General features: G+C 37.3%; 1 protein-coding gene across 2 annotated transcripts in view; it reads right to left on the reverse strand.

Moving 5' to 3' along the window:
* The window catches only part of HEATR5B (HEAT repeat containing 5B), an 85,420-nt gene that overhangs the window by 58,115 nt on the left and 12,641 nt on the right, over window positions 1-14,664 (reverse strand). For both annotated transcript variants that reach the window (XM_030557101.1, XM_030557102.1), the window contains 8 exons: window positions 12,995-13,152; window positions 8,954-9,203; window positions 7,147-7,302; window positions 5,447-5,697; window positions 4,893-5,004; window positions 3,110-3,262; window positions 2,676-2,775; window positions 1,520-1,629 (listed from right to left, as the gene is read on the reverse strand). In XM_030557101.1, the coding sequence (XP_030412961.1) occupies window positions 1,520-1,629; window positions 2,676-2,775; window positions 3,110-3,262; window positions 4,893-5,004; window positions 5,447-5,697; window positions 7,147-7,302; window positions 8,954-9,203; window positions 12,995-13,152 (1,290 nt within the window). The remainder of the gene's footprint in view (window positions 1-1,519; window positions 1,630-2,675; window positions 2,776-3,109; window positions 3,263-4,892; window positions 5,005-5,446; window positions 5,698-7,146; window positions 7,303-8,953; window positions 9,204-12,994; window positions 13,153-14,664) is intronic.

Here is a 14,664-nt window from a genome sequence, read left to right on the forward strand (position 1 = left end):
CTATACACATTCATGTAAGCAATTATATATCTTAGCTTACATTTTTCAGATTCCTAAATTTTACATTTTTTATTATAGTGAATGGTGCATTTATTTACTAGATGATTAATAATATTTTACTTGTGATTTGTGTCAAGGTCTATTTGGATGGAAATTCAAATCCAACAAAATATGCATAATAACAGCATTTTAATTTGTATTTATTAGTAGTAGTTAAATAAAACTACCTTAAATGTGCAGGATACATAAGAAAAAAGTTTATCACAACATGTTTTGCATTTAATACTAACTGATTTATTAAATAAAAAATCTGTAATCAGAGAAACTGCAGTGATTGCTTTTGGTCAACATGTCCTTCAAGATTTTAGAACTAGTAGATCTCATCCTTTCACACTTAGTTTCTATTCACAGAATGAAAGAGGAAAACAAGCTTTCCTGCTTTCCCAACTGGTTTCTTAACTTTGAATGAAGTAGTCATTGAACTAACCTAGCTGAATAAACTGAAATGAAGAAAATATTAACTCTGCCCAGCAGAAAAGGCTATTGCTGTCAAAAGTTGGTTTTACACTTCAGTAAACTCTGGTTCCACATGCTTAGCCAGTGACTTCCCCAGTTAAGTGGTTTGACTTTCTTTAAAACTTAAGCGGCAAACATGTACTGCTTAATATTAATTTTTAATTTAATTTAAATGATTGTAATAAATTATATAAATTTAGGCCTTAATATAATTTTTCAGAGTTTCAAATTTCATTTTAAATGTTTATTTTAAAAAAAATCTGTATTTAATGTAAATTAAAGGATCCAATTTACAGAAAAATATCCAATTTTAATTTTTAAGGTTTTTTTTAACTATGGATTTTTATCCACTATGTATATCAATCTAGCACTGCATTAATGTTAAAGACTAGGAAACCATAAACTTAAAACCAGGAAATGAATCTTATCTCTATCCTTTGTGTATCAGCCTTAAGATATCATTCTGTGTCTGCCTCTTTATATCAGTTTATTGTATTTCTTAAATAAAACCTAAAACTCTACAAATTGGAACTTTATCTTCTGTACATATACATTACATACACTGTATGTGTTGTGCTGTACTATGCAGTGTAGAAATTATGCATTTAAACTGATAATATAATATTTAAAATTCTAATACTATATTCTTCATCCTCTAGAGTTTCCATTTTTATCTAACTAATGTTATCTTTTATTTTGAAACAATGACATTGGATCTTCTTAATCCTGTATTTGCACTGAAATCACAGAAATTCAATTGCTTTGTGGTAACAGAAATAATAAACCAAATACATATGGAAGATTTGTCACACCTTTGAACTCTATCATTTCTTTTAACCATTAATTTAGATCTTAAATATTTAAGCTGCACTGTAAAGATTTTCAAACAACGATTTCTTTTCAACTGGTATGGATCTAAGCCTTACCCACCAAAGAATCCATCAAAAAGCATAACTATACTTTCTTATTTGGTAATTCCCTTTAAAAATATATATTTATTTACCTTCATAGGTTTTTGGAGGTAACAAAGCCAAAATGTCATAAAGTCTTAAACGGACCATAGCTGCACTAGCTTTAAGATGAGCTCCATGGGCTTTAATTACTGATGGAATGCTACAGTGTGAAAAAGGAGAGAGAGTTAGGTACAATCAAACATTAATTATGTTATGATATAGGGCATTTAAGATTTTTTTTTTAAGTAAGTGGTAGTTGAGATAACAGTACACTGCTCAGAAAACTATTCTGAATAAAGTTACTCAGATTATTAATTTGTTTTCAGAAGTAACAGTACTGAGAGGATCTTTAACACCATACAAATCAAAGAGCAGATCAAAATACATTAGTAAATTATTATTACTGTAAATTCTTTGTTTGTTCGTTTTCCGCAGTGTATATTTAAAACCTTTTCATATGTTACATTGTATAATAGGCCACTTTTATTAACAAACTTCATTTTTACTTCTAATTTCTTGATGTTCTTATTCTTTGTGAAGGGACTATAACTAAGGAATCAAGAATTTATTGAGCTGGAAATCCAAAATCAAAAAGGGAGTTTAAAATGACCAAGTCAAGTCAGTTGTTGTATGCAGTGTTGTTGTAGCCATGTCGGTCCCAAAATATTAGGAAGACAAGGTGGGTGAGGTAATATCTTTTATTGGACCAACTTCTATTGGTGAGAGAAAATCTTCCAAGCGTACATAGAGATCTTTTTCTTCTTTTTTCCCAGACCCACCTTGTCTCTCTAGAGAGAGGTCAAAACGAGCCCAAAATATAAGTTATGTTTTGTAAAAGTTTATCACAAAAGACCAAAATAAGTGTTTTCATGAAATTAAATTAAAAAAAAAAAATTGATCTTCAAGAGAAAGAAATGAGCACTACTCTGTGGGCAATCCAAGGACTGCAACATAAGGTCACAGCATGAAAAACCACAAGTAAAACTAACAAGAAATACAAGTGAAACTTACTGAACCAATTTCAATATCCAGACTCAATGAAAAGTAGAACTCAGACCTGAAACAGTGACAACTTAGATTTTTTTTTCCATTTTGATAATGTAAGCCATTGTTTATAATAGACTGTTTTAACAATGGCATTTTTAGCCTCAGACTGTCCCTTTAAAAATGCAGAAAGGAAGAGAATTTTAAAAGCTGTCTACTTACTGTGACATCATTGTCATGGCACATTCTATAGGTGTCATTAATTTTCTGATCACATCTTCAGTAAGGAGCTCAGGACAGTGAGCAACGAAACTCCTCATAGCTATCAATGTAAAACATTTCAGTCAAAGTTAAATGGCAATAGAAATGGAAATAAATTTCAGCAAATAACCAAGCTACAGATGCTAACAGGATACAAAAAATGAAAATGTTTAATCACATTTTAATTAACTCATAGGTTATAAAACAATTAGTAAGATTACACACTGAAAAAAATTAATTATGTAACAAGTTTTGTGCATGCCTTTTCAATTACTTTTTGACAGAAAGAGATGAATTACAAAGTCTCTGTATGAGTATGTTATTTGTGATGTTGAAATTAGCATATATCTAATGAAACAAGACATGAACTTTCACCACTTCTTTGTGATTCTTACCGCACAAAGCTCCAGCACGACCTTCCAGTGTTACTTGCCAGGTAAAAGAGTCTCCTCGGGCTTTCTCTGCTTCTAGCTCCTTTAGAGAACGAGGAAATACATTTCGCCATAGCAGCAGCATCTTAGGTAGATGGTACCGAACAACTGAAGGACCTAGACAAGGAAATGTTTATCTGAAATTGCAGCATCTATTTATAATGTTCTATATAATAAAAAATAAGGGTATTTCAATTAATAACTTCAGACTAAAATAAACTGCAAAGCAATAGAGATTTCTGAATACAATAACTTTTTGCTGATTTCTTACTTTTTGCATTTCCTCCTGCTAGAACAATGAAAAATAAAGGAAGTCATTCTCATTTTTAGGTTTGAAGTGCTGTAAATAAACTGCAAGGGCATTTTTATTTGTTGGTTAACAACTTTCATTATTAGAGAGGCATGGTAGATGAGGCGCAGCTCGAAAGCATGTCTCTTTCACCAACAGAAGTGGGTCTAATAAAAGATTTTCCTTCATCCACATTGTCTCTCTAATATCCTGGGACCAACATAGCTACAACAACACTGCAAACAACTGTTTTATTAGTTATTTTAATTCATGGAAACGTGTATTAATCTTAGGTTCTGCGGAGTCTTGTTTATACAAATGCTAAACTTGGGGGCAAATTTAAGTTGACAATGTGACTTTAAAAACCTGGATGTTTTTATAATAATATATTAGTGACTTCTAGAACCAGTCTATATTTTTGTTTTTCATCGTATACTCAGTTTGAGCAAGACATGTTCTTTTAACTAAGCTAAACTGTTCACATTACAAACAAAAAACTAACTGGTAGTTATTAAATAAGTATCTAGCTTTAATGGTAAGTTTTTCAAAAAGCGTTAGAAAGTTCTGGAGGGCATAAAATCCACTGTTGCAAACTCTTCTTTAAAAAACAAACAAAACAAAACACAAAATAACAGAAAAAGTCCCCAGAAGGGCAACCAAGATAGTTCAATGTATTTCAAGGCTCACATATGATAACAAGTTTGCAAAACGCAGGATTACTTAGAGCAAAAAGAATAGACTTGAGAAGGAACCTGACTGAGAACAGTGAATAGAGATCTGTCCTGTTTTCACCGTGTGTCATAATATAACTAGAAAATTGTTACTGGATCACTAAAATTCAAAGAGAGGATATTTAAAACCTACCAGTGTATGATCAATTTTCAGAATGTAATGCCACAGACGGTCAGAGTCAAATACTGGGTTGGATTTTAAAAAGACAACTAGATAATTAAGACCATTAAGATCTGTAGTTGTTCAGTTATAATTATTTATACTGTTCCATAGAGATGAGATACTGAGATGGGTAATCACATATCATATTTATAAAAGCAGTAAAGAATTCCTTCTGTCTGCATATAGCATTACATAATTAAGTAATGCACATTAATTATGGACGGAGGGAGGGGTTTGCCTTCCTCCAAGGCATCAGCTACTTGCTATTGCTAAATGCAGAACTAAACAGAAAAATGTTGTGATCTGGTATGGTAAATCAGCTTATATAAAAGTATCAGTGTACCACTCCAATTTAACTTAAAAAGGGATAAATGAAAATTTAACTGTTGAGTTATGAACATGATGCTATACAAACAAAGTAATTTTTCCCCTAGAATAAATAACCTTGTGCTAGGTTTTTGATTGCTCCAGCACAAAGTGTATTTACCATAACAGATACATCGCAAATGCTGGACAAGAATTAAAACAACATAACTAAAATAAAAAGCAACTACTAGTACAAACCTAAAGTCATAAGTGCACCAAGTAAAAGCCACCCAGCTTGAGTGCGCTGTAAGGATAGTCTGCTATTTTGAGCAGCAGTTCGTAACAGATCCTCAGCAATACTGACAACCATCTGCAACAACAAGATAAAGAGTAATAGATTTCAAATATAAGTTAAATCGGCTAAGGAAGCTGCCACAAAGTAACCTATTACACATGCTCTACTGTATGTTAAAATGTTCTCAAATAATCTAACATTTTGGAAAAAACAGATTACTTTTTAGGCAAGTTATCTACTCCTATGTATGTGCAATGCTGATACAGTCAACTTGTCTGTATTATCAATTGATTCTTGAAACAGAATTTAATGAAATCACAACAAGAAAACAAAGCTGTGAAACAAGAACTAAAAGCACACAAAAAATGACTTTTGTTCTTTATCAGTTATTAGTCCGGTTTCAACCATGTTTTAAAGGTCAGTGTCCCGCAGACAGTTGAAACATTTATTTCTCAATACAAATGTCTTTAACCACAGTACAATTCCAGAGATTAAACGTTCTTCATCATCAACTCACTTTTCCCTTTGCATGAGGAATACCTAAGGGACACTGATGCACTCCACCTAGTAAAGCAGCCATTGCAAAACTGTAGCCACTAACTGCTTCTGGTGAGGTCTTCAGATTGTTGAGCCTTTCAGCGCACCTATCCAGAAATGGAGTCAACTGAAAAGGCAATGCCACAGCTACACAACGCAAGCACCATGCAGCAGCAAGTCGAGCAGCCATGCTTGGATGAAGAAGAACTGAGGTTACTGTCTCCAGTAGCCCTGTGGAAAAAACAATACATGATCATGTAATTAAAGACTATCACAATGTATATCTACAAGGGGGCTAACTCAACGTTGCAGAGGCAGCCTTAATTCTGGTGTTCCCTAACTTCTGAGTGCTTAATTTTGCAACCTTAAATTTTCTTTTAACATCATTTTTGTGTGTTATTTCCTATGTTTTTAAAAAATAAACTGACATAAATTCTATCACATGGCATCATACTGATCCCCAAATAGTTCACCAGAAGGACTGGAACCTTTAGATCCACTGTACAGGCCTCTAACACTCGAGCTCAGGGTGACAGAGCACCAGTAGACTGTCATCCTAAACAGCCACTAGAAGGGGATGACAGATTTCAGAGCCATTTTGCCAGTAGGCTTCACAGATATTTGATGACAGAGATATGGCAAGATTCAGAAATCTTGGGTTCCATTCCAGGTTCTGGATAGGAGTTTGCTCTAGGGGTCATAGACTCTTCTACCCCATCCCAGTCCTGTCTTCTCCCCTCCCCCAACCACTGGACTCTTCATCCTAGTCTCAAGAGAACCCTCCTCATGTAGCCAGGCCCAGTCTCCATTCCCAGCAAGTCCCCGTCTCTCTTCACCCACCATTTCCACTCTTTCTGTCACCTGCCAGTCCAAGTTTCCAATAGGCTCCATGTCCCAATCTAGTCCCTCCAACACCCCCATGTCCAGAGTCTATGAGTCCATGAGCTCTTATCCCCACTGTATTTGAGTCAGGCATCTTCCTTCTTCTCAGTGCTTGGGTGCCAGCAAGGAGAGTCTCCTTGCCCTTAGTTCCTATGCTCAACACCACAGTCCCCCTCAGTAGCTAAGAGAAGAAACTGCAGGGAAAATCCTGCAAAGCCCTTGCACTGCAGCATGCTCAGTACAAAAACACTTTTCAGATAATCTACCTGTTGTTAAATGCTAACAACTCTCCCCTGAACATATGCAAACTGAGCTTTTTCAAAGGCTTACAGTTTGGTCAAATTTGGGCAGTTTTTCCTGGGAACAGCAAAAGGCACACCTAGGGTGACCAGATAGCAAGTGTGAAAAATCGGGACAGGGGGTAATAGGAGCCTATAAAAAAGTCCCAAAAATCGGGACTGTCCCTATAAAAATTGGGAAATCTGGTCACCCTAGGCACATCCCTGGCACAAAGACAACTCCCTCCCCTTGCTACAAAGCCCGCAGGCACCAGAGCTTCTCAACAAAACCGCTTTACAAATTTATTTATTTTTTTAACATGAGCAAAACAACTTATTTTCCCTTTTCTCAGCAACAGCTAGGCCACTTTCAATTAACTTTCCTAAAAAATTTCACCCTGAGAAAGATAACGTGTTTCTTAAATGATTATTTATCCATTATATTTTGCCAGTTTTTAACTGTGTTCCACATAACTGCTTATGAACTACTGTATAGAGCTGCTGAACTTCATCCACATACCTAGAGAGGGTTCTTGTATGAGTGGAGACGCAGTGGCATTCAGGCTCTGAACCAGGCTACCCAGTTCTTGAAGGGCACACACCATCACATGTTGGCTTGCAGCTATGTCAGCAGCTCCTGATTTATTTTCACCGTTAGTATCATTTACAACCGCTTCTGCAAACAAAGAAAATCAAGTCTCTTACTAAACTCTGTCACTTGACTCATACTTGAATATAGATAAGAATCACTACAGAAGCTGGACAGAAACTATTTAGTTTTGGCAACAGCCTTAAAAATGCAAATGCAACCACAAGTTTTCTACCTACAATGACATGGCAAAAAAATCCCCCCAGAATTTAACATTTTTATGGTTATTAGCAAAAGCCAAAGTAAACAGTCCAACCAAGCCCCATTTATAATGGATGACCAGAAATGATTCTGGATACTAGAAATAATTACAAAAGTCGTTTAGCTCAGAAATGGAGCAGTTCTAAACTACCAATGGTGACTATAGAGAAAATATGGACATATGTTTATTTTATATATATACACGCACACACACACCTATATATTAAAAGTTATAAAAATTTAATCTTAATATATTTATGCAGAGTTTTAGATTTTGTTTCTTTCAAGAATTTGCATGTACATGTATGTCAGGGGTTGCAAAAAGCAGGCTTATAACAAAAAGGAACCACACCCTTAACTATGGGATAAATAAAAAGTCAGAGATGTAATTTGGTGCTGTCTGCTCTGTGTATTTCCACTCTTCCTCCTGCATCTTACCTCAGCAGCAGCCCTAGGCTATTCAGGCTGAGCAAAGAAGATATACACTGTGAAAACATAAGAACGGCCATAATAGGTCTGACAATGATCCATCTAGTCCATTATCCTGTCTTCCAACAGTGGTTGGTGCTAGATGCTTCCGAGGGAGTGAACAGAACAGGGAAACTTATCGAGTGATCCATCCCCTTATAGACTTTAAGGCAGGGGTGGGCAAACTATGGTCCGTGGTCCAGATCCAGCCATCAGTGCCTTGGATCAGGCCTGCAGGATTGCCAGCCCCGTGGTGCCACGGGCCTCAGGCTAGTATGACCAGGGAAACAGGAATTCTGATGAAATTCCTGATATAATCTTAACTGTAGTTTTCACTATGACCTTGTACCCTGAAAAAATTATTCTGCGAAAATGTTACTGTGCAGTTCCAGTTTACGGTCTCAATCTCCAGCTCAATTTTTCTCATTTTATAAGTAAAATTTTAATTGCCAGCTTTGTAAAACTTTCCATGGGATCTTTGAATCTTTCCTTCTCAGACACTATCACAAATAATTAAAGATTCTGCAAGCCAAGTTATAGCCACATTTATCTTTTGTAACTCCACTGTCTTCAAAATATGCTCTCAGTTATTACAGCTGTAAAATCAAATTAGATTTCAGGAAGAATGCCTGGGTTTATTTGAGAGCCTAATATGACCTGTGCGATTAGTAGAAGTAATAATGATAAGAAGGAAAGAACCCAGCTTGATTTTGAAAGACCATAAGACAGTTTTCTGAGATAGCAGTGTGATAAAAAAATATATCTTTTTACATGTAAACTTGATTATAAGAGGACAAATGCCACTCTCCACAATGTCACTTGTGCTGAATCACTCTTCAGAGTAGAACCAAATTTTTAGTATGGATAACTTAACATTGCAAACTGATTGGGAAAAAAAACAGCTGAGTAGTTTAACAGCATAACTGCAGTAATCATTCACTAGTAGAGAAGAAACATTATTAAAGATTTGCTCCACTTGTTTTCTAAATATAGAAAAAAAGTTCCTTACCCACTGCCTTCATATGTTTACCAATGGCTTGACAAATATCTTTGGCAGCTGCAATCTGTGCTTTCTCCCCTAATAAACTGCCTACGGTTGCTCTCAAGATAAAGGACACACATCTTCGAGAGTATACAGCCTCAACATGAGTCTGAGTTGCACGAGGATGGGACACCAGATCCAGGACATGGGACAAAAATGTAGCAAAATTGCGCTCCAACCACTGGCCTCCTAGCGTTGTAACAAAGACAACATATGCCTGCAAATACAAGATATATATATTCAATGCAAACAGAAACAAAAGGATACTGTTGTTTAAGTTGGACTCCCATTCAGAGTAGATGCATTGGAGGTAAATATTACTGATGGCATAGTGAAACAGAATGGTATACCTTTCATCGCATTTAGACTGCATGTCCACCACGTCAGTGTTGTTAACTCCTACTGTGGAATTACCAATTTGCAATGTGTATTGTCTGTGCCTGGTTTGTAATTTCTCCCTAGCTAGTGCTGCAGACCTCTCATTCAAAGATTAGCATGTGGGGTCTCTGATGTAGCTGATGCTAAGAAACTCATTAAACAGAATAAAAATAGTATTGGCTGTTGAGGAAACTGCAGTAGGAGATGTAAAGATTATTTTAATTTTATAAATCTTTCTTCTGGAAGAAAGGCTTTTGCTATAACGGAGTTCAATATGATCCCTAGGGAAGAGATCCTTTCAGTTGGATTTAGGAGTGATTTTTCCCAATTTATACTTAATTCCAGACTGGAATTTACATGAAACAGGGTCTCTTCCTTCGACAAAATTTTACTAACCAGTCGTTAAGGTAAGGGATATACATAAATCCCCTGCTTTCTCAGCTATGCTGCTACAACAGTGACATTTTTAAACCCTCTTAGGCTACAGAAAAATTGAATACTTTATGTGAAAATACTCCTCTCCTACAATGAAACACAGATATTTCCAGTGAGGTGGCCATACTGAAATGTGAAATGCACATCTTAAATCGAGAGCTGCAAACCACTACTGAAGGCACAGAGAATAAATGAGAGAAGTTAGAGATAACATGCAGAAACTAGACTCTTTAATAGGAAAAACCTACTCTCTGATCAAACCCAAATGAACCAGGTCCTTCACTGAGGATAGAATAGGAGAGAGGGGTTGGTGGAAAAAAGGGATTTGAACTCTACCAAATAACCACATTCAATAATCTCTAGAATCCAGCTGCCCAATGTTATTAATTCTCACTGCTGGTAAAAATGGGACAGGTGGTTCCCCAAACAGAGGATAACAGAATCTAACCAGGCTGACTTGTAGCTGTGACTTTTTGTCAACTCTGTGATCTTGGAGGAACTGCAGAAGACAACGATGTTGAAGATTACCTTTCTTATTGTGATGCTTAAATGACCTCTTTTTGTTTTGTTGTTGTTGAGAGGAATGATGTTGAGGCTGGCAATAATTCTTCCTTTGATAGAGTAAGGAGCCAATGACAAAGAAAGTGGATATTGTCTTTGGTATAGAAAAAATGGAACTGCAGATGATCCTGTTGCTGTATTAAATTCCAAAGGTCTCACTGTAGATCTGTCGTTCTTCGTTTTCCCTAGCAAGCCATCTGACTGTGCACTAAGCAAGCCATCTTCAAAGTGAAGATCCTCAAATCTCATCCTTGTCTTCTGAGAAAGATGCACTGATCTTACCCAAGCACGTTTTCTTAATGCAACAGCTGAAGTCATTGCTCTAGCTGATGCACCTAAAGAGTCAGATGCTGCTCTCAATGGATATTTAGCCACATGTTGCCCTCCTACTAAAAAAGTATTTGTTAATCTTTTATGCTCCTCCGGTAGTGCATTCAGGAATGTCAAAAAGTTTCCCCCATAAATGATACTGATATCTAGCCACGAAAGCTTCATAATTTACTATTCATAAACCTAAAGGAGTTGAAGAAAATATTGTCCTCCCAAACACATCCAGCCTTTTCCCTTCTTTAACAGCAGAGTGAACTTTTGTACCTTCAACATGAATAGTGCAGGTTCTACTACTAACAAATTAAAAAAGAAATGAGAATGGAACAAAGTAAGACCTTCCTGAGGGAATTGTTGCAATTTGTCAGCCTTTTCACACAGAAGGCGCCTCAGGTGGCAGGAGCAATGGAGAAATCCTGACTTCAACTCTCCATCTCTTCCCTGGGGAAACAGCCATTTGAATTGGTGCCAAGAAAATGTCCAGGTCCTGCGCAAATGCAACACAAGGGTTAATCACTGACAGAGTCAGAGATGGACCCAATCTATATATCTGCGCCATTACTATTCATTGTGGTGCTGTGTCAATATCAGTGATCAGATCCTTAATCTTTCCCCCAAACCACTTCTTCCTTAGCTTTAATTTTGGATCTGGCTCATTTGGATCCAACAGAATTGGATCTGAAGAAGAACATTTCCTGATTTTACCATAAGAATCTGTACACCCAGTAGGTTCCCTGAAGACCCTCTCACAGACTGGCTCTTTTCAAACAGGCTGGCACCAATGAGGATAGGAGCATTCACGCGACCCCTAATGTCTGAGTCTTTTTCTTGTGGATTGGCTCTGGAAACAGAGGATGACACCACAGTAGGCTTTCCTCTTCGGATCCTTCCTATTTCCGGATCCATCAGTGCTGAGTACTGAGGAGGCAGCTTTATCTTTCTTCCTTGCAGATTCATTCAAGGCCTAAACTGGTTTCTGCAATGAACCTTGCATTTGCCTAGTTTTGGATGGTTTTGCTGACAGAGCTTCTCGTGGTAAAATTGCTTGAAGGCTGTTCTGACTCTCTTCTTCACTCATGTTGCAAAAGATTGAGTGAATCAAGCATTCCAACAGGGAGTGCCCCTCATTCCAGCATGTGCGTCAGATGCCAGACACACAGCCAGACATGATATGCACATTTTAAATCTGGGGATTTTAGTCTTTGGTTCCACCACCTTTGCACCAAAAAACTTATAACTAATTTACTCTATAATACTAATATCAAAACTATTAACTACTGGACTAACTACCAAACTATGAACTAACTAGATCAAACTAGCTACAGATCTAGGAACACCTTGGAGCAGTTCCTAATCCATTCCACTGGTGACAGCTGGAAGGAACTGAAGGAGCTGGAGAGAGTCACCCCCCTTTTATGCCCTCATCCTGGAACGTTTACTGGGGTGGAGAGGTGAGGGAGGCACATGAACACTCCAACAGTGACTGCTAGCTAGAATTCCATAATTCGGGCTGCACTGCTCGGAGCATTCAAAGAGTTGGAATATGCAGAGGACCCTTGGAGAAAAACAAAAGGAGTCCTGTGTAGCGCACTGAGCCTCCATAGATCAGGGCTCTAGCAAGCTGACTACAGGAGGAAGTGTATTTCAGAGTTGAGGACCCATACTTATGCCCAGCTCTACTTGTTTTAAACTAGGTGACTGGGACCTTGAGTACCTCAGCAGATCTCAGTTGAGGGAAGCGAGATGGTCTAACAGGCTTGCCAGGACCCAAACGAGTTAGGGCTGCAGACTTTACCCAGAAAGCCAACTGGTAGCCAATACGGATCAGAGAACAGAAGTAATGTTCTCATTAGGAGAAATACAATTTAAGTTACATTCTGAATCATCTATTTTTCATAGATTGGATGATATTTTTCATATATCCAGTATATACAGCAAACTCTAATCTGTGGTTGTCATATTCTCTAATTTTTAAAAAAAAAAAAGCTTTCAAAAGTCAGCCAGTACTACTAGCTAAAAAATAATAGCAATATTTATGTAGTGCATAGAACTAACATAACTATCTCAAGTGAACAACAGGAAAGTCAAATTGAATTCATAAATAAGTTTATACAAATTTCCAAATTAAGAAAGTGCATTATACATTTATGCAATCCTACTGTTCCAGGACAAATAAAAGAACAATAACTTAATGAGCCTATATAGTCACATTTTTCCCCACACAGGGCTAACAGCTCCAGGGTATATGTTGTTACTATATTTTCAGAAAACATAAGAGGAAAAAAACTTCTAAAAATTATCACAAACCTGTGTGACACCAACTCGCACTTCCCGATTGACAGACCCTCCTACTTTCAACATCTCACCACCGCTTTTTAGGAATCCTGACCCTCCTCGAAGAAACCCTGTGGCCATAAGTTCTAGGACTTCCTCCAGTGTAGCCCGCTTCACGTTCTGACGCATCACTTTTGGAAAGAGAACGGTAATCATTTAATTGTATACTTTTTAAAACAAGACAATCTAGCCATCTTAAGAAGCACCATTAAATATTCATATCATTCCTGCCACCATGAATCCATTTTTAATCCTTATTTTTTCTGCATTTTCATTATTTTGAATTCTCAGTGGAAGACTCCCTCCTGTGCTCTTCACCAAGATGTTCACACAGCTGCCATAGCAAAAGCAATAACAAACTACAAGGATCAAACCATTCAGATCTTCCTCAAACTACTGCTGCCAGCATCCATGTACAGAACCACAGCTCTATGCCCAGACGTGCAAATTCTTGAAGGAAGGGGGAAAAACAGTTGAAATAAAGGGAGATGGCCAAGTCTAGCCTCTTGGTGCCCCACGGTAACATGGTTTGGGGGAAAAGAAGCATTCTGCATTTCTCCCTAGGAATTCCCTGTGGCCGCATTGAAGGAACAAACCTGATATGCTGCAGAGGATGCCACACTCAGTACTTCTCAGCCATATAACATAAGTTCATAAATAAAGCCTTATTTTTTAAATAATAGAATCCTCCCCACTTTGAAAGGGTTTATGTTTCAGATTTGTGTATGTGGTGATGGTGGGGGTTGAGGAAGTAAGTAAGAGAAAATAAAATAAGATATACAGACCTAATTCTAACCTTCAATATCAAGAAAGATGCATCACTATAAATTCACACATTTTAAACTACTCATGACTGTCCTTTCACATGCATGCACAATAATAGCTTTATCTTATATAAGTCAATATACTAGTACAAATCTGAGACATCAGATTCTGGTTCTCAAGTCTTGTCTACACTAGGAATTTTTTGGACCCATAATTTCCAAATGGATGCACTCCACCTGTGGTAGTGCCAGTGGAGGCTTTAGCAAAGACAAGGCTCAGGTGTTTTGACTGCCATGGTTAGATCACACAACCGCAAAAATGCCTAAGCCAGTCTGACCCTTGCCTACATTACATCTTCCATGAGTGCTATAGCTGTGAAACTATGCCCCTTTGAGAATGATGGAGCCAATCAATCTCACCACAGACAGAGCTTGAACGTGCAATTTCAAGCTTTTTTTTTTTTTTTTTTTTAAAGGTAACAACAAGAGTATTTTAGGTCTCATTACTCTGAGATTGTTAAACTAGATATTTACTCTTCTACTTATTTACCACAATAACTGTCTACAAGGGGCAGAGGATGACATAGGTGGGTATTCCAGCAACTACACATTTTACAAGGTGGATCAGGCTACAGTTGTGATGGGTAAGGCTATGATTTAGTCACAAGTATTTTTAGTAAAAGTCATGGGCAATAAACAAAAATTCATGGCCTGTGACCTGTCAATGACCTTTACTAAAAATACTTGTGATTAAATCTTGGGGAGGGAGGGTGCTGGAAGGCCGTGGCTGATGGGGGGAGTCCGGGATGCTGATGGGGGGCCATCTAGGGCCAGTGGCATGAGATGCCAGGAGCCACAGACCACGGCTGCTCCGGCCAG

This window comes from Gopherus evgoodei, chromosome 3 (genome assembly GCF_007399415.2).
Source record: "Gopherus evgoodei ecotype Sinaloan lineage chromosome 3, rGopEvg1_v1.p, whole genome shotgun sequence".
NCBI lineage: Eukaryota > Metazoa > Chordata > Testudines > Testudinidae > Gopherus > Gopherus evgoodei.